Raw genomic sequence first — 20,133 nt, 5'->3', positions numbered from 1 at the left:
CCAAGAACAATATTGGCTTTGATGCAGGTCCCAACAGAGAGCCCTCAGACTGGAGTGGGGATTAGTTCCCCCTTCTTTCCCCTGGAGGGGGAAGTCAAACAGTTTGCCCTTGTGGGGCCTTTCCTCACTACGGGGAATGGGGCAGGCCTGGGCCTTCCTGGCCTGGAACGTTGACTAACCCTGGGTTCTGGGCCATCCCCTTGTCTCCTCTATCCCGGGCAGAGAGTCAAGGTTTACAAACACGGAGAGGCCTTTGATCAGCAGCAGACCCCCAGTGTTCTGTTTTTTGTTCCAAACCTCAGGCCAGGACCATACTCTGTTTTGCCTCCAGCAGGGGAGACAGTGGGTAGGTGGGGAGTGCATACACGCCTGTGTGTGTGTGTGTGTGTGTGTGTTTGGGGGAGTGGGAGGAATCAGAGGAAGGCTCACTTAGATCCTTGATTTTCTTTCCAACAAGCAGGCTAGGTTTGGAAGAGAGAATTCAATTCAATTCAAAATACCTAAGAAGCACCTACTAAATCTCAGGCACCATAGTAGAAACTAGGGCTAGAGCAGTGAACCAAACAGAGCTCCCTGCCAAGAGCCCCAGTTCTAGAGGGGGCCACAGACAGCAAACAAATGAGCAAGTGAATACAGAGGCTGTGGGGGGCCATGATGCCCTTGACAGGAATGAAGATGGGCAGTCGATGGGGCTGGGGTGAGGGTGCTGTGGGGGCTTCCCAGACACAGTGGCATTTGGTAGAGACCTGAAGGAAATGAGGGAGGCAGCCATGTGGCGATCAGTGGGAAAAGTGTTTCAGGGAAAGGGAACAGCTGCTATGAAGGCCCTGAGATGTGCACAAGGCTGGCAAGTTGGAAGAACAGCAAGGAACCCAGTGTGGCTGACCCAGGGGAAAAGCAGGGAAAGGAACAGCAGAGAGGTCAGAATGGGGAGTGCTGAGGTTGGAGGGGGGAAGTGGAGTGGTTTTCTTTTTCTTTTCTTTTTTTTTTTTTTTGGAGACGGAGTCTCGCTCTGTCACCCAGGCTAGAGTGCAGTGGCGCAATCTCGTCTCACTGCAACCTCTGCCTCCTACGTTCAAGCAATTCTCCTGCCTCAGCCTCCCGAGTAGCTGGGACTACAGGCACATGCTGCCACGCCCAGCTAATTTTTTTTTTTTTTTTTTAGTAGAGACGGGGTTTCACCGTGTTGCCCAGGCTGGTCTCAAACTCCTGAGCTCAGGCGATCCGCCCATCTCAGCCCTCAGCCTCTCAAAGTGTTAGGATTACAGGCACGAGCCACCGCGCCCGGCCCCTTTTTTTTCTTTTCTTTTCTTTTCTTTTAGTTTGTTTAATTTTAATTTTGTTTTTAACTAAAACTAAACTGTGTCATCCAGGCTGGAGTGCAGTGGTGCAATCACAGCTCACGGCAGCCTGGAATTCCTGGGCTCAAGAGATCCTTCCCGCCTCAGCCTCCCCAGTCGCTGGGACTACAGGCATGCACCACCTTGCCTGGCAGATCTGAACTGAGATTTAATAGAATTCCTGGGCTGTGTGGAAACAGTGGGGACGAGGGCAGAAGTGGGGAGAACCATGAGAGGCAACTGCAGGGGTTCAGGCAAAAGATCACATGGCCTATGCCAGGGTGGCCAGGAGGGGGAACAGAGAGTAGTTCCAAATTCATCGGCTTTTTTTTTTTTTTTTTTTGAGACAGAGTCTCACCCTGTCCAGGCTGGAGTGCAGTGGCGATCTCGGCTCACTGCAACCTCCACCTCCTGGGTTCGAGTGATTCTCCTGTCTCAGCCTCCCAAGTAGCTGGGATTACAGGCGCCCGCCATCATGCCTGGCTAATTTTTGTGTTTTTAGTAGAGACAGGGTTTCGCCATGTTGGCCACACTGGACTTGAACTCCTGACCTCAGGTGATCCGCCCACCTCGGCCTTCCAAAGTGCTGGCATTACAGGCACAAGCCACCACCTGGCCTCATCAGCTTTTTATTGAAGTACAACATAAATACTGAAAAGTACACATATAAACATGCCTGCAGTTTCATGAAGTTTTACAAACCCAATCCACCCACATAACCAGCATCAAGCTCAAGAAATAGAACTTGTCCATCCCCCTAGAAGTCCCCAGAAGCCCCCTCCAAATCACTGCCCCTTCCCTAAGGGCAGCCACTCTCCCAACTTTTTGATTATATTTTGAAAGTAAAGCTGGCAGGATCTTTTGCTGGATTGAATAGGGGTGAGGGGAGCTGGTGAAAGATGGGAGTCAAAGAGAGCCCGCAGGTTTGGGGTGAAGTTCTGGATCCCTGGGGCTGCTATTTACTAAGATGGCAAGTTTGTGATGGGGGCAGAGACCATGGATGAAACCAGGATTTGTTTTGGGACCTGTTGAGTTTTGGGATGCCTTTGAGGCCCTGGGGAAGATACATGCCATCTTATCTAAAGGTTGCAAATTCAAATGCTCTCAGGGACAAGTAACAAGAGGAGTAAGACATATCTCACTCTCCTGTTACCTCTATAAGAAGAACAATGGGACCAGCGTGATGATAAACAGTGACTCAGAGCCAGACAGCAATAGGGAGCAGTGGAGACTGGGGCAAATTGGAAAGCACAGCCCCCTCTAAAAGAAGAGATGTTAGAACAGGGGCTCCATGTGGCAAGATCTCCTGATGATGTTTCCAGAGAAGCCAGATATCTGGATTTTTACATATGAAACCATCCATATGTATGTTTGAAATTGTTTAACACTAGCATATGAAACTATTTAACACTAGCATATGAAATTGTTTAACATTGGCGGCTAAAAAGCAAACATTATGTGAACCCAAGAAAACTGCCTACAGTTACAGCAACCCACTGGATCTAGATCAAATCTTCCACTTTACAGGTGGAGAAACTGAGGCCCAGGGAAGTCTAGAATTTTCCCCAAACTCTCAGAGGGAGTTGGTGGCAGACTTTGGCCAGGCCTTGAGTAGGCTGGGTCTCAGTGCAGGGTTCTCACCTCCCAGGCCTTGGTAGGAAGGGGCTGGAGTTAGTCTGTCTCCTTCACTTTGATCTAAATAGAGAGGCCCCAACCTGACGGTGAAAGGCAGCAAGATGCTATGAACAAGTATGGCTTTGGGGACCTGGGGTCTGTATCTGTGTTGGTTAGGAATGCTTTTGGCTTCAAGTGACGGAAAATCTGATTTACAGTAGCTTCAGCTTTGGAGATGTTTACCTGTGCACATAATAAGTTCAGAAAGTGAGGTCTGAGGTTACTAAGAACAGACTCACACTCTGCCCATCCTTCTACCTCATCATCTTCCTCTCATTGACCCTTTATCATCAGGGGTGGACTCATGGTCTCCAGATGGCTGCTGAAACTCTGGTTATTGCCATTGCATTGAAAAGCAGAAATTGTTGATGGGATGTGTTGGTGTCAGAGCAGGGAGAGAATTCTTACATCTCCTCACCTTCCAGGAGAAGCAAAATCTTCCACAGAAGCAATCTTCCCAGATTTGCTCTTGTATCTTCTTGGCCAGAAAAGGGTCACATGCTGATACAGTTTGGAAGTTTGCCCCCTCCAAATCTCAGGTTGAAATGTGACCTCCAGTGTAGGTGGTGGGGCTGGTGGGAGGTACTGGATCATGGGGGTAGATCCCTTGTGAATGGCTTGGTGCCCTCTCTGTGGTAATCTCTGAGTGAGCCCTGGCTCTGTTAGTTCACAAGAGAGCCGGTTGTTTAAAGGAGCTTGGCTCCTCCCCTTCTCTCTCTTGTTCCTGCTCTCGCCATGTGACACTGTCTGCTCCCCCTTTGCCTTCCACCATGATCGGAAGCTTCCTGAGGCCCTCACCAGACGCAGATGCTGGAGCCATGCTTGTACAGCCTGCAAAACCGTGAGCCAATTAAGCCTCTTTTCCCTACAAATTACCCAGCCTCAGGTGCTTCTTTACAGCAATGCAAAAGGCCTAATACACATGCCCATTCCTAATTAGAGACCAATCTGACCTTTCCTGAGATGAAGCTATCTTCACCTAAAAATATCTAGACTAATTGGGGTTCTGTCCAAAAGCAATAAGGAGGGTAGGCCAGATGCCGTGGCTCAAGCCTATAATCCCAGCACTTTGGGAGGCCGAGGCAGGCAGATCACTTGAGGTCAGGAGTTTGAGACTAGCCTGGCCAACATGTCGAAATCCTGTCTCTACTAAAAAATACAAAAATTGAGACCATCCTGGCTAACACGGTGAAACCCTGTCTCTACTAAAAATACAAAAATTTGCCGGGTGTGGTGGCAAGCGCCTGTAGTCCCAGCTACTTGAAAGGCTGAGGCAGGAGAATGGTGTGAACCCAGGAGGTGAAGCCTGCAATGAGCCGAGATCACGCCACTGCACTCTAGCCTGGGCGACAGAGCAAGACTCCGTGTCAGAAAAAAAAGCCGGGGGGGGATGGGCTCACGCCTGTAATCCCAGCATTTTGGGAGGCCAAGGCAGGTGGATCATTTGAGGTCAGGAGTTCGAGACCAGCTTGGCCAATATGGTGATATCCCCATCTCTACTAAAAATTCAAAAATTAGCTAGCCATGGTGGTGGGTGCCTGTAATCCCAGCTACTGGGGAGGCTGAGGTGGGAGAATTGCTTGAACCTGGGAGGTGGAGGTTGCGATGAGCTGAGATCACACCACTACACTCCAGCCTGAGTGACAGAGCGAGACTCTGTCTCAAAAATAAATAAATAAATAAATAAATAAATAAATAAATAAAAGAGGGTGACTTTTGGTAGGCAATAATGCCTGGCACAATTTCTACGATTTACAGGCTGATGACTCTGGGAAAGTTGCTTAGCACCTCTGAGCCTCTACTCCCCAATCTGTAAAATGGGTATGGCAGATGGTATTTTGTTTCTTGCCCTCTCAGCATCCATTTCCTATTTTTCTGATGACATACTTTGATTTTCCTTCAGGTAGGAGTTCTCAGAACAGCAGCCTCAGCATCATCTGGGAGCTTGTTAGCAATGCAGATTCTCAGGCCAGTCTCAGACCTTTGATTCAGAAGCTTTGGAATGGCAGCCTGGCAATGTGGGAAAGTGCGTCTTGTCTACCCTTAGCTTATAAAGGGAACAAACGGAGCTGTATTATAATCACCTGTTTGCTGTTCTCTAAAAATAGTAGCCACCTAAATGACATCACAATAATGATATTGCTCATTGTCACCATGTGCCATGCACTGTGGTAATGCTCCAAGTGCTCCATGCACCTCCTTATATGGATGCTTGTGGTGGACATGGATGTGCGACCCAGATCCCTTAAGGAAGGACTGATTGCCCCAGAGGCAGGGAGAGTGGTCAGCAGTCAGGTCCTGTGGTCAGCTCCTCCAGGGATCGCCTCACGGTAGGCAGAGAGTGGCCTTGCCAGAGCTCGTGTCCCTTCCAGGGGTGACCCCCGAACGACTGCATGATGTGAGATTGCAAAGTCCTGGCCATCTCAGGCCATCTTGTGACATCTCTGAAGAGCCATTTCAACTGCAGAGCTTCCGCAGGATTGACTGAAGCTGCTGCTGGGTCTCAGCTCGTCCTCCCTCTGCCCACTCCTGTGTCCTCTGCCTGCTCCTGTGTCCTCTGCCCTCTCCTGTGTCCTCCATGCTGTGGATGTTGATCCCAAGGGCAGCTCAACTGTATCTGAGTCTGCTTCCTGGGGATCCTGACCAGTGACAATACTCACAGCAACTCCACCATGCAGCACCATTGTGAGTCCATTTTACAGATGAGGACACTGAGGCTCAGAGAGGTACAAGGAGGGGATGCTAGGCCATGTACCTGGTAAACAAGGAGACATGGGCTGGGAAGCCAGCACATTTGTGAATAGAGAAGTGGCATGTTCTGGCTTTAAAAGGGTCCCCTGGGCTGCTGAGTAAGGGAGAACGGAAGGGGCCAGGACAAGGGCCTCCTAGGTTGCGGCTGGACCTTGTCATCCCTGCAGCTTCTTCAGAAGAGCCAGGCACAGCCCATGTGCTCACTAAGTACCCAGTGAAGGAGTGAAGAGAGAATGGATGAAAACGTTAAGACCGGAAGGAACTAGACATCCTCACGTCCGTCTCGCTCATTACGTGGTGCATAATTAGCACAGTGCCTGCCCCACATAGGTGCTAAGCTAACGTGGCGTTGAGTGAATAAATGAACAAGTTCAAGGAAAGGAGGGAGGGAGAGAGGGGAGGAAAGGAAGCAGGGACTTGGGAAGAAAAGATGGAAGTAGAGGAAGGAGAAGGGGAGAAAAGAAAGGGAGGAAGAAAGAGGGGAAGGAGGGAGGAGGGAGGAGGAAGAGGAGAAAATGAAGGGAGGTTTCTTTACCTGTTCGCACCAAGAATGACGGTAACTTACGACCCCTGGTGGCAGAAAAGTGCACAGTCCATTGAAATTGCGGTGCCTAGAATTAAAGGACACATGGGAAGTCATCTAGTTCCCCAAGAGGTTCAGGCTGCATTCGTTTGTTTTCTATTGCTTTTAACAGAATACTTGAAACTGGGTAATTTATAAAGAAAAGGAGTTTATTTCTTACTGTTATGGAGGAATACAAGGTCGAGGGGGCACATCTGGTGGGGGCACAGCCTTCTTGAATGTGGGGACTCTACAGAGAACTGAGGCGGCATATAGCATCATGTGACAAGGGGGCTGGGGGTGCTAGCTCAGGTCTCTCTTCCTCTTATAAAGCCACCAGTCCCGCTCTCATAATAACCCATTAATTAGTCCACACGTGGATTAATCAATTCATGAGGGCAGAGGCCTCAGGATCCAATCACCTCTTAAAGGCCCCATCTTTCAGTACTGCTAAGTTGGGCATTCAGTTTCCAACATATGAAATTTGGGGAACACATTCAAACCATAGCAGGTGCAGACCCTTGTAAGAACATGGGCTCCTCCATCAGGGCTCTGGCAGTCAGTGACAGCTGGGTTAGGACTAGGGTGAAGCAAGTGAGGCACAAATTTAAGGAGGCACCCAAAAACTCAATAATCAAGACAAATAACTTAATGGGATGGTTTTAAAAATCAGATTGGCAAACTATGGCCCACAGTCTGACAGTCTGATTTGTAAATAAAGTTTTACTGGAACTAGGGTCAGGAATATGGCGGACTCTTGCAGTTAAATCAGAGATTATGCCCTGCATGCCTTCACTAATGTAGGTGTTCCCAACCCCTAAGGTAGCATGTGGTGTGGGCGTGGTCAGCTCAGCTCATCCAACAATAAGAACACAGCTTGTTTGGAGCACTCACTACGCCAGCTTTAAAGCAACTCTACTCTGGAACTACCTCTCTTGGCCCCCATGGACTGGCCACAAAAGCACTTTTAAATGTTCCAGGAATCTGGGCCTGTGTCAAATGTTGGTCACATCTCAGTGTCATATCACATTTCCCTGGTTCTGCCATTCACTGAGTGGCCTGGGGCAGGCCTTAATTTCTCTCTCATTTGCTTCTTCTGTAAAATGGGTTAATACATGCAAAGAACGTAACTAATATAAAGTCAGCTGCTGTTAAAAGCATGGGTCTGAATCCCAGCTCTGTCACTTATTGTGACCCTAGGACATGCTATTTCCTATTGCCGAGTGTTTCCTCCACCATAAAATGGAGATTATAATCCTCATCTGGTTGGGTTCAGCTGGGGATTCACACAAAACTGCTAGTGCTGTTGGCTCAGCACTGCAAAGCACCTGCAGCTCCCCGGTGGACGTCAAGGGATCTGAAAGTGCAGAGGGTTCCTTAACCCTTTGTGAGAGCAACTAGGGAAGGAATCCACTGTTCACCTAGGAACGTTTATTAACCCTTTATTTCCCACTGTGGGCCAAGGACTAAGTGTGCCGATGGACAATTCTCCTCCTGGGGGCATTTGTGACGTATCTCCAGTCTCCAATATCTGCCACTCTCCCTCTTGATACTTGCAAAGATCATTACTGCTTCCTGACAGCTGCGGCTACCCCCACTGCTACTGGCCACTGATACCGGAGGTAGAAATTATTTAGGCAGATATTGAGGGCAAAAGAGTCCTCGGCAGAATTTCCCTTCTAACAAAAAAGAAGCCCCAGAAATAATTTTTTCTAACAAAGAGCAGCCTGAAAAATCCAGCTGCAAACATAGATAAGGAAGCTGGAAGCTTGCACGGGCGAATGCGGGTAGCTGTGCCAACAGAAAAGGGCTACCTGGGGGCCAGGCATGTCCAACATGGAGGCTCCATCTTCCCTTTTCTTTTACCACGTGTACAGTAATAAAGAAATGGGCAACATGGCACAGCTCAGGCAGAGAACTCGCCTGCAAAAGACTGGGGTGGGGGTGCCCAGAGATTCACACCCTATGCCAATGGCACACCTGGGTCCAACCAGTTTTTCACACCCTATGTAGATCAGACAGCACCTCCTCACCAGCTCATCTATAAAACTCCCTGCATTTCACCGCAGATCCAGCAACCCATTTTTCCAGGACCCCTCTTGTAGCAGAGAGCTATTCTCTTTCTTTCAACTATTAAATTTCTGCTCTTCACCTCACTCTTTGTGGGTCCGTGTCCTTGATCTCCGTGACCATGAGACAACGAACCTCGGGTGTTACCCCAGACAAGCCTGCTTCTCCACCGCATTCCCTGCCTCAGTGGCTGCCAGGTCCTGTGCCAAGCAGTTGGAGCATGCTCGCCACGGCTTCCACCCTGGCTACTGTTTTCACTGGACCAGCTGGTTTCAGTCGCCTTCTCACTTCCAGGTTTCTTGCTTCCACTCTTGCCCTCTACGGTTTTCTGCCAGCAACCAATGCAACCCTTTCAAAACTATCAGGTATCACCCTGTTAAAAACCCTGAGTCCCATTAAGAACAAAACCCAACCTTGTAACAGGGCCCTGCAGGATCTGGCCCTGCCTCTCCCATCTCATGTTCTGCTCCTCCTCCTTGCTCACTGACGCCGGCCACACCAGCCTTGCTGTTGGGGATGTTTCTTCTTCACCAACTTCGCACGCCACAGGCTGCCTGGGATATACTCTCTTCATCTCCTGCGTTTCTGGTTTTCCTTCACATCTTCACTCATCACTGTCTGAAACTGTCTTATGTTCCCCAAGAAAGTAAGCTTCATGTTCCCCTCCATTAGATCTCCAGTGCCTGGCACATAGTGAGTACTAGTGTATTAGTCCGTTCTCACACTGCTAATAAAGACATACCCGAGATCGGGTAATTTATAAAGGAAAAGTTTAATAACTCACAGTTCAGCATGTCTGGGAATGCCTCAGAAAACTTACAATCATGGCAGATGGGGAAACAAACACATCCTTCTTCACGTGGCAGCAGGAAGTGCAGAACAAAAGAGGGAAAAGCCCTTTATAAAACCATCAGATCTCGTGAGAACTCAATCACTATCACGAGAACAGCATGGAGGTAGCGGCCCCTAGGATTAAATTACCTGGCACTGGGTCCCTCCCATGTCACGTGGGGATTACAGGAACAATTCAAGATGAGATTTGGGTGGGGACACAGCCAAACCCTATCAACTAGGGATTTGTTGACTTAATGCACACAAGCCAACCATACCCCAACAAAGTGGTACTAGCCTTATAGTACATGTGAGGAAACTGAGGAATGAGGCATCGCATTCATGTTGGGAATATTAATTGAAAAACCTGTCAGCTCCTGTGGCCCTTGGAGTTCCTTGAAAATAATGTTATACGCCAATACTTATTATACTACTGCAAAGATGCACCACATCCCATATCTCATTTGTCAGTGGAAAGAACACAGATTTGGAGCCAGGTAAAAGTACCTCTTGCTACCTGTGATGTCTTGGACAAGTTCCCACCTTTTGGGGCCAGTTTCTCCATCTATAAAACGGGGATAATGCCTAACTTAAGAGTTATTTTAGATCCAATGTAAAAATTCCTAGCCCAATGCCTGACATGCAGTAAGCAGGCAATTATATTATTTTTCCTCTCTACTAGTCACAACTACCCAGGAAGGGAAGTTTTCACTCATTCCTGGCCATCCACCCCATGCTGGGCACTTGGGGCGTGCTGACTGTGGTGAATGAAACAGATAGGGTACTGGTCCTACTATTATAGAATGTTTGCTTCATAAGAACAGGCACTGTATCATCTCTGAACACAATGGAATGAAGCTACGAATAACAAAAGAAAAATTGTAACATTTACAAATGTGTGGAAATTAACAGATTTCTAAACAATCAAGGGGTCAAAGAAGAAATCACAAGGGAAATTAGAAAATACTTTGACATGAATGAAAACAAAAACACAAAATACCAAAACTGAGAGTGTGTGATGAAAACAGTGTGCAGAGGGAAATTCACAGCTGTAAATGTCCATATTAAGAAACAAGACAGTAACTATGTGAGGTGATGGATGTTAATTAGCTCAGCTGTAGCAATCATTTCATAATGTATATCAAAACATCCCACTGTATACTTTATACTTTTTTATAAAAATAAATTTTCTTACAAAAGAACAGGCGCTGTGTCTGTCTGGCTCACCATTGTACCCAATACCTAACAGGGTGCCAAGGAACATAAAAGGCACTCAAAACATGTTTGTTGATTGGAGTTTACAAGGAAGAAAGGCATTTTATTATACCTCTCTTCCCTTCCCACCCACACATAGCTTCTTCTAAGAAAAGAAATTGAGGCTAGGCAAGGTTAAAAGCTAGCTCCTGGTACTTTTGCATCCATACTCAGTCTACCTGTGCCTTAAACTAGACTTCATCAAACGTCGGTCTTCACAAGTCACTTCACCATTTCTGCTCTACCTACTTACTGCCTGTGATAGAAATCAACTCAGTTTGTTTACCTGTATAAACTTAAAAGGAACTTTGTATCAATCACTTGTCTTAGAAGGTAACCATAAAAATACAAAGTAATAAAAATAAAAACAATGTTAACATGAATTTCAGTTGCCTGAAAGCTGTAAGTATGTTTTAAAAGAGAAATTGGAGTTAAGCAGATTTTTCATTGTTTGATCATGACCCTGAAAAATATATTTGACATCAAAACTCAGTACATATCCTTGTCTATATATACATGTGAAAGTTTCATAAAACAATACACTGATATTTTCTATGCTGTCATTCTATTTCATTTTTTAAAATGCTGGTTGTATCCCATTGAACTGGTTTCAAAATAAGTGTATCATGTACACAACAAAGAAAAAACACTGGGTTAGAGGGCCAGTAAGCTCAGTGAGTATCAGCAACTGAGACTTCATCCTTGTCTCACAAGGACTAAAAAGAGAATAATGTTCTCATTATGTGGTTCAATGCCACACCCATGTATCTGAGATATACATAACACAATCTGGGAGAAGCCTGTCCTCGATTTACTTTAAATACCCAATTCTGCCTAGAATATGACTTAGACACATAGTAAGCTCTTGAGTGAAGTGCAGATGATAATGACACCACAGGCACGATCACATACCACTTAAAAATATCTTAACACCTTTACTTAGATCTCATCTCATACTTGTAGCATTTCTTCAAATTTACTTTGAAAAAAAGAGCTTCACCATGTGTGGTTGTCATACACATTCTTCTATCCAACCATGGACCTCTTTCTTCCTCTCAGGCGCACTTCATCTAATTTTTTTAGCACTGGCCTGGCCTTTTTGGAGGAGGTGGAGTAGCTCTTCAGAAAGGCTTCAAACACAGTTTCAGTGTTGGGATGGGTACTAAGGAAGGCCTTCTCCAGGACATAGAGGTCTACTCCCTTATCCTCTGGAAGTGCTGAAATGAAACTCAGCCCAAAGTCTATGAGCACAATGTTCAGCTGTTCCAGGGGGGGTTTCAGGAGCATGTTGGAGGTGGTGAGATCACCATGAATGAGGTCTTCATCGTGCATTCGAGCCAAAACCTGCCCAATTGTCTTGGCTAAGTTGGAGAGACCTTGGGGAGTTTTTTCAGTCTCCATAGTGGACTGAATATAATCTCGAACAGTCACTGAGTCTTCGATTTCTTCCATATATAAGCAGTTGGAAGCATAGTCCACAAAAAAGACAACTGGGGCAGATATTCCTGAAATCAAGACATAAGTGGTTATTGGGTTGGATTTTTTTTTAATGGATAAACTTAATTTTCAAAGATTAAGCCAGTTTTTCCATCTGTATCTACTTAGGACGATTTAGGAATGCTACAGGAAATAGTACAACTGAACTCATCTGGAATATTCCCCTGCTCATGCCCCCTGCAGGACTCTGCCTGGGAGCACCCCACAGCTAAACTAAGGAGGCCATAGCTTCCTCCTCCCTTCCAAACCACCCTTTCTCACTGAACTTCATTTGTCACACTCACTCTCTAAAAAACAAACAAAACAAAGGCCGGGTGTGGCGGCTCGTGCCTGTAATCCCAGCACTTTGGGAGGCAGAAGCAGGCGGATCACTTGAGGTCAGAAGTTCAAGACCAGCCTGGCCAACCGGGTGAAACCCTATCTCTACTAAAAATACAAAAATTAGCCGGCCATGGTGTATGCGCCCGTAGTCCCAACTACTTGGGAGGCTGAGGCAGGAGAATAGCTTGAACTCAGGGAGCGGAGGTTGCAGTGAGCCAAGATTGTGCCACTGCACCACTCCAGCCTGGGTGACAAAGTGAGACACTGTCTCAAAAAATAAAAACAAAGAGCAAGGAGCAGCCCAGTCAGAGCAGTTTCTACTGATGAGGACACAAACAGGAGGCCAAGCAGTGTGCTGGCTTCGAGGTTCATCTTCGTAGTCAGAGTGGACAGGGTTCAAATCCCAACTCCTTTTCTTATTAGTTGTCTAATCTAATCTTAAAATTACATTAACTTCTCTAAGCCTCAGTTTCTGCTACTATACAAGGAACAATAGCTCCAATAAACTCAATGAATCTTTACTGAAAGTCAACCAGGCTCAGTATACTTTTCCAGAAACTGAGAGATGTTATCAATGGGGATACAGCAATAAACAAGCCAGCTATAATACAATCTCTGCTTAATGAAACAGATCATAAGTGGCTGAAAACAGAAATATGAACACACAAATAACCTCATGAAATCTTAAGTCTCTGAAAGGGCAGCAATGTGTCTGCTTGTTGGCTACTGAATATCCTCCACCCAGATCTCCCAGCACTTAACAATGTCCTGGTACCCACAGGTACCTAAAAAATACTGATAAAAGAAAGAAACGCAAGAAGCGTAAAAGTAAAAAGCCAGTGCTTCTGAGTCAGAGGCATACGGAGCTGAGGGCCTGGATCGGCCACTTAGTAGCTGTGTAACCTTGGGCAAGTTACTTCTCTCTGAGTGTCACTTTCTCATCTGAGGACAAGGTTTATGGCGCTGGCGCACAATGATGTTTAATGAAAACATAGGCAATTTAATGAAATCCAGCATTTATTGAGCACTATGTGCCAGGCACACATTCGAACATAATATATGGCACACATACCTCCTCTAATGGTCACAACATCCCTATGACATGGATACTGCTACTATGTCTCCCATTTTACAGGTGAGAAAACCGAGGCTGAGAGGCTAAATAACTCGTTGAAAGGCTACATAAGCAGCAAAGTTACTATTTCAACCCAGAGAGTCTGGCTCCAGTAGGGCAAGTACTTGTAATTACATGTTTCTTAAAACTAATAAATGCAAAGATAATGATCGAAAATTGAAACAAGTCAAATGGGGAAACCAAGGCTCAGGGAAGTTAAACATGTACAACGTTGAGCAATAATGACAGAGCCCAGATTTGAACCAGGCAGAACGGCCCCAGAACAAAAGCTTGACGCTGCATGGCCACGTGGTTTCTTAAGACTTAACGAATGACGAAAGGGATGAAAGAATAACATTTCCGAAAGGCCGGCCACGGCAGAAGGCACAGAAAGAGAAACTGAGGCAAATCGAGGCTCGGAGCACAAGAGAGTCCCTCACCCGCCCAGGCCCCAGAGCCTCGGGGCCGCCCACGCCGGGATCCGGGCCCATCTTACCCGCGCGGCGGCAGCGGAGGAGTGCCCGGGCCTCCTGCACCGTCCGCCGCCGGCCAAGCCGCGCCTCCAGCGCCGGATGCCGGTAGCCCTTGGGGAAGCGGTGCTTGATCACCGCCGCGCGGCCCTGGAAGCGGCCACGGAACACGCGCGCCTCGGCACCCTGCTTCACCAGCTCCAGGCCGCTCAAGAAGCGGCTGCTCCGCTCCCGGGCCGCGGCCAGAGCCTCAGCCTCCGGCGCGGGCTCATCGCCATCGTCCGACGTAGTACCTCTGGCCGCCGCCATGACTGTGCTCGGCACAACAGATCCGACCGATCAGCTATCTCTGAAAACTGTCGCGATGCTTCGGCTCGCTTCGGAAATCCTGGGCCTTCTTCGGCTACCCGAATGCGTCCACGCCGGACACTTCCGGCCTGTAAGTGGTTACGCCTCCCAACCTTTCGGCTCTCTGAAGCCTTAGGTTCCCTGGAGGAAGGGCTCTTGTGGCCGCGCCTTCCACCTCTTCGGCTATCTCCGTACACGTTCGGCAACTCTCGGTAAGTGGCTCTTCCCGACTCCATGGCTCTCCGGAAATCTTCGGTGACTCTCGCAGCCGGCTTTGGTGGGGGCCCACCTCTCAGTTGGTCGTCTCTTTCCGGAAAACTTCGGCGCCTCTCGAGAAAAACGTCGGACGATCTTTGCTCTCTTCAGGAGTCTCTTCCTGGACAGCTGCACCCTCTAGTATCCTCTTTTTGGAACTCCTCTTCCCCTGACTCCTACATTCCCCACAAAACGTACTCATACTTGTCAGAGTCGGAAGGGTCAGACAATGAACCATGTTTCCGACATCCTCTTAACTGCTAGGATAACCACCATTTAGTGCATTCAGAAGAAATATGGTTAAATGATGAAAATCCCTACAGAAAAGAAAATTGAGACTCAGAGATGGCAGAGGGAGTGGTAAGATGGGGCGGGGAGTGGGGGCTGGGGAATCCAGGAAAGTTTTCCGGAGACAGAGCCTAAACTGAATTGGGAATAATTAAACTTTTTCAGTTTCTACCTGTTTCATTATAAAGCTAATAACACAGGCTGTAGCAAATTCTTACAATACGGAACTTTGCACACACACACATAAATAAACTACCTATCCCCCTTGTGACACTGCTGGCCGTTAGTTTCTTTCCAGAATTTTCTTTTATTCAGTGTGCACACTCACACATCGTTGTGGTGTTTTTTCCAACATAAATGACATCATACTGTGGGTTCTTTTGCAACTTGCTTTTCATTTTCCTAAACAATTTATCTCGGACTATATTCCATATCAATACATACAGAACTACCACGTCCTTCTACCTGGTCAGGCAGTTTCTTGTTGCTAAACAGTTGTTTCCAGTTTGTTGTTTTTCAGGAAAACACTTTACATACTATTGCCAGTTTATTATCAAAGATAGTATAAAAGATAAAAATGAACAGCCAGATGAAGACGTACATGAGGAAAAGTAAAAATTATACGTGTTTATCGTAAGTAACATGTTTTGAAATATGTATACATTGTGGAATGGCTAAATCCAGCTAGTTAACGTTACCTAACATACTGATCATTTTGGGGGTGAGGACACTTAAAATCTATTATCTTAGCATTTTTCAAGAATACAACACATTGTTATTATCTATAGTCACCATGTTGTGCAATAGATTTCATGAATGTTTCCTCCTGTCTAACTGAAATTTTGTATCCTTTGACCAACATCTCAAAATCCTCCCAATCTCCCTCCCCCTACCCCAGCGCCTGGTAACCACCATTCTACTCTGCTTGCATGAGTTCACCTTTTCTTACCTTCCTCATATAAGTGAGATCATAGGATATTTGTCTTTCTGTGCCTGGCTTATTTCATTTAACACAATGTCCTCCTGTTCCATCCGTATTGCTGTAAATGACAGCATTCCATTCTTTTTAAAGGCTGAATAGTATCCCATTGTGTATATAAATGTACCACATTTTTATCCATTCATTTATTGATGGACAATCAGGTTGAGAATTGTGAATGATGCTGCAATTAACATGGGACTGCAGACATCTCTTCAATATACTGATTTTGTTTCCTTTGGATATGTACCCAGTAGTAGGGTTGCTGGATCATAAGGTAGTTCTATTTTTAATTTTTTGAAGAACCTCCATACTGTTTTCCATAATGTCTGTACTAATTTACATTCCTATTAACAGGGTGCAACGGTTCCCTTTTCTCCACATCCTTGCCAACACTTATTATCTTTCTTATGTTTTATAATAGCGATTCTAACAGGTCAAAGGTGATATCTCATTGTGGGTTTAATTTGCATTTCTCTGATGATTAGTGGTGTTGAGCATTTTTTTAATATACCCGTTGTCCATTTTTATGTCTTCTTTTGAGAAAGATTTCTTTGGATCTTTTGCCCACTTTTAATTCAGGTTTTGTCCTTTCTTACTATTGGATTGGATTCCTTATATATTTGGATATTAACCCCTTATCAGATGTGTGGTTTGCAAAAATTTTCTCCCATTCTGTAGTTTGTGCTTTCACTCTTTTTTTTTCTTTTTTCTTGACTGTGCAGAAAGGTTTTAGTTTGATGCAATTCCATTTGTCTATTTTCACTTTTGCTGCCTGTGTTTTGAAAGTCCTACACAAAAAATCATTGCTCAGACCAATGCCATGACATTTTGTCCCTGTTTTCTTATAAGAGTTTTATAGTTTTGGCTCTTACATATAAGTCTAATCCATTTTGAGTTGATTTTTGCATATGATGTAAGATAAGGGTCTAATTTCTTTCACATGAATATCCAGTTGTCCCAACACCATTTATAGAAAAGACTGTCCTTTCTCCATTATGTGTTCTTGGCGTGTTTGATGAAACTCAGTTGACTATAGTGTGTGGATTTATTTCTGGGCTCTCTATTCTGTTCCATTGGTCTATGTGCCCATTTTTATGCCAGTGGCATGCTGTTTTGATTACTATAACTTTGTAGTATATTTTAAAGTCAGGCAATATGATGCCTCCAGCTTTGTTCTTTTTGCTCAAGATTGCTTTGACTATATGGAGTCTATTATGATTCTATATAAATTTTAGAATTTTTTATTTCTACAAAAATGTCAGTGGAATATTGATAGGAATTACATGGAATCTGTAGGACATTTTAACAATGTTACTTCTCCAGTTTTGTTTCGTTTTTTTTTTTGTTTTCTTGTCTCTTATAAACAGTGTTGCAGTGAACAGGCTTATCCAGCCATCTTTGCACACATGAATGTTTCTGAGGACATCTTTCTACAAGTGATATTGCTGGGTTATAGGTGACAAGCACTTTGAAACTTGACTCCTCAGCCAAACTACCCTCCAAAGTTTTGTGCCTATTTATGCTTCAGTCAAATTCATGTCTCATTTTCCCATATCTTCATCTTCATTGAGATTCTCAGGTGCTGGAACACTCATTCAGGAGGTGGAGAGGGAGGGTGCTCAGGTTCCAGGCAGTGAGAACAGACACAGGGTAGGGTTGGGTTGGACAAGGACCAGCAGCTCCACATGGCTAGAGCAAGTTGGCACTGGGGACAGGCTGGGAGCTGAAAGAACAAGGACAGTGGCCTGGTCCCAAAGGATTTTTCTTGCTGGAAGGGAGGTGCTGTGAACCTGGGGTGACTACACCAAGCATGGCCCTTTGAGACCTTGACCTCTGGCTGCAAAATATGCAGCTGAGCTCTGGGTAGAACAGCCAAGCAGTAAAGGGGAGGGAGGCTTCTACTTTTTAGCCCTTTCTGAGCCTGAAAGAGAACCTATGGCCTCTTCTTCACTTCCCACCCATCAGCACCAGATGCCCATTCAGTGATCTATTCACTAATTAATTTAATAAATATTTATCGAGTGACTACTATAGGCCAGGTACTGTGCTAGGCCCTGAGGACAGAGCTGTAAACAAAATAGAGAGTAGTTACTGCCCTTATGGAGTTTACATTCTAGGGGGTGGAAACCAGCAATAAACAAATAAGGAAAATGTGTTGTTGACAGGGGCTAGCAGGAGATAAATCAAGCAGGAAGGGGGATGGGAAGGATGACATGCATCTGGGCTTGCCAGGGACAGCCCCAGTTTTTGCCTGTTGTCCTGGCATAACTATTATTAGTGCCCCCGCCTTTTTTTGGAGATGGAGTCTCACTCTGCTGCCCAGGCTGGAGTGCAGTGGCATGATCTTGGCTCACTGCAACCTCAACCTCCCAGGTTCAAGTGATTCTCAGGCCTCAGCCTCCTGAGTAGCTGGGACTACAAGTGTATGCCACCATGCCCAACTAATTTTTTTGTATTTTTAGTAGAGATGGGGTTTCACCATGTTGGATAGGCTGGTCTCGAACTCCTGACCTCAAGTGATCCACCTGCCTCAGCCTCTCAAAGTGCTGGGATTACAGGCGTGAGCCACCATGCCCAGCCTAGTGTCCCCTTTTTACTCTCAAAAGCATCCTAGTTTGGATGATACAATATATGGTTACCCTATGGGTAGTAGAGTGGGGGTGGGAGGGAGTGATGCAATTTTATTTTATTTTATTTTTTATTTTTATTTTTATTGAGACAGGGTCTTGCTCTGTTGCCCAGGCTGCAGTGCACTGATGTAACCTGCTGGGGCTCAAGCAATCAATCCTCCTACCTTAGCCTTCTGAGTAGCTGGGACCACAGGCATGTGCCACCACTCCCAGCCAATTGTTATCATTTTTTGTAGAGACGGGGTCTCCCTATGTAGTGCAGGCTGGTTACGAACTCCTGGCCTCAAGTGATCCTCTTGCCTCGGCCTCCCTCCCAAACTTCTGGGATTACACATGTGAGCTACCATGCCGGGCCTAATTTTAAATAAAGTGGTTGAGAAGGTGTCAAAGAAAAGGTGACATCTGAGCCCTGTGAATGGATTCCTGGGGGAAGATGTTTCCAGACAGGAGAGGCCCCAGAGAGGAAGTGTGCTTGACATGTTTGAGGAAGAGTGAGTTATTTAACCTCTTTGTGCTTTAGTTTCCTCATCTGTAAAAGAAGATTGTAGATAATATTCACCTTGTAGGGTTTTTGTGATGATTAAATGAGTAACGAGGTAAAACACATAGAACTGTGCTGGGCACATGATACGCACTTTGAAATGGAAGCTATTATTATTATGGAGTGTTTAGTATGATGACAATTAAAACTGGACCCCCAGTATCCAACCACTGCTCCATGTAGGGGAAGGGGCTTCCCATTGTGTGGTGTCTCGGGGAACACAGAAACCACCTCCCATTACAGAAGCCTCTCCTTTGCCCCACCCTTGTGTGGCTTGCAACAAGAAACCTGACTTGTACCACCACTGAGTGGAGGTGTGTTGTGGTTACTGTATTAATTAGTTAGGAAACAAAATAAACTGCTATAACAAAGTAACCTACAAATAGTGGCTTAAATATGAGAGAGATTTATTTCTTGCTTATGAAACAGTCCAGATCTGTTATTCTCAACTTATTGCTTCCTCTTCTGAGTCTACTCCACTTGTTGCCCTCTCCACTCAGCAAAAAGTGTGATGACAACCGGGAAAAACAGATCAACCAGCTAAGAACTTGGCCCAAAGTTGCACGTCACTTCCTTCTCATCCTATTGGCCAGAACTTAGTCACATGGAAGATGCAAAGGAAGCTGGGAAATGTATTCTTTAGCAGGGCAGACACGAACTCAGCTAAAACCCTGGGTGATTATTACTAAAAGGAAGTAGGGGAGGAATGATATTGGGGGACAATTAATAGACTGCAATGGTGTTAATATTTTAAACTGCAAGTAACATCAGTCAACTAATTAGCTTAATTGGCATAAACAATAAGTTCATTTATTATCTCCCAAAATTTCAAGAGGTGTGGCTGGGTACAGTGGCTCACGCCTGTAATCCCAGCACTTTGGGAGGCTGAGGCAAGTGGATCACCTGAGGTATGGAGTTCGAGACCAGCCTGGCCAACATAGCTAAACCCTGTCTCTACTAAAAATACAAAAAATTTGCCGAGCATAGTGGCATGTGCCCGTAGTCCCAGCTACTCAGGAGGCTGAGGCAGGAGAATCACTTGAACCCAGGAGGCAGAGGTTGCAGTGAGCCAAGATCACACCATTGCACTCCAGCCTGCGCAACAAGAGCAAAACCTCATCTCAATAAATAAATAAATAATAAATAAATAAATAAATAAAACATTTCAAGAGGTGGAAGGTCCCAGCTGTTATTAGATACCAAGG

General features: G+C 45.7%; 2 protein-coding genes across 6 annotated transcripts in view; both read right to left on the bottom strand.

The window, feature by feature from the left end:
• Positions 1 to 6,489, bottom strand: part of SLC13A3 (solute carrier family 13 member 3) — a 121,409-nt gene extending 114,920 nt beyond the window's left edge. For 2 of the 5 annotated variants that reach the window (XM_063634248.1, XM_063634249.1), the window contains exon 1: positions 6,301 to 6,489. In XM_063634248.1, the coding sequence (XP_063490318.1) occupies positions 6,301 to 6,405 (105 nt within the window). In that variant the 5' untranslated portion in view covers positions 6,406 to 6,489. Of the gene's footprint in view, positions 1 to 3,432; positions 4,984 to 6,300 lie in introns of those variants that run through there. The other 3 variants (XM_063634250.1, XM_063634252.1, XM_063634251.1) reach the window with 2 other exon arrangements.
• Positions 6,490 to 9,150: 2,661 nt separating this feature from the next.
• TP53RK (TP53 regulating kinase) lies at positions 9,151 to 14,614 on the bottom strand. The gene is made up of 2 exons (XM_055266047.2): positions 13,911 to 14,614; positions 9,151 to 11,987 (listed from the first exon to the last, which is right to left on the bottom strand). The coding sequence occupies exons 1-2, from the start codon at positions 14,191 to 14,193 to the stop codon at positions 11,509 to 11,511; spliced, it is 762 nt and encodes a 253-aa protein (XP_055122022.2). The 5' UTR covers positions 14,194 to 14,614; the 3' UTR covers positions 9,151 to 11,508.
• Between the last annotated feature and the right edge of the window lie 5,519 nt (positions 14,615 to 20,133).

The sequence above is a fragment of the Symphalangus syndactylus genome, chromosome 24 (genome assembly GCF_028878055.3).
Source record: "Symphalangus syndactylus isolate Jambi chromosome 24, NHGRI_mSymSyn1-v2.1_pri, whole genome shotgun sequence".
NCBI classification, from domain to species: Eukaryota; Metazoa; Chordata; class Mammalia; order Primates; family Hylobatidae; genus Symphalangus; species Symphalangus syndactylus.
The sequence above is the reverse complement of the archived record's forward strand: the minus strand, read 5'-3'. Positions and strand labels throughout refer to the sequence as shown.

Bases quoted from the DNA above. Each gene is read 5' to 3' on its own strand.
- TP53RK (XM_055266047.2), bottom strand. From the start codon at position 14,193: ATGGCGGCGGCCAGAGGTACTACGTCGGACGATGGCGATGAGCCCGCG. The intron at 11,988-13,910 runs GTAAGATGGGCC...TCTTGATTTCAG, and splicing joins CCTCCGCTGCCGCCGCGCGG to GAATATCTGCCCCAGTTGTC.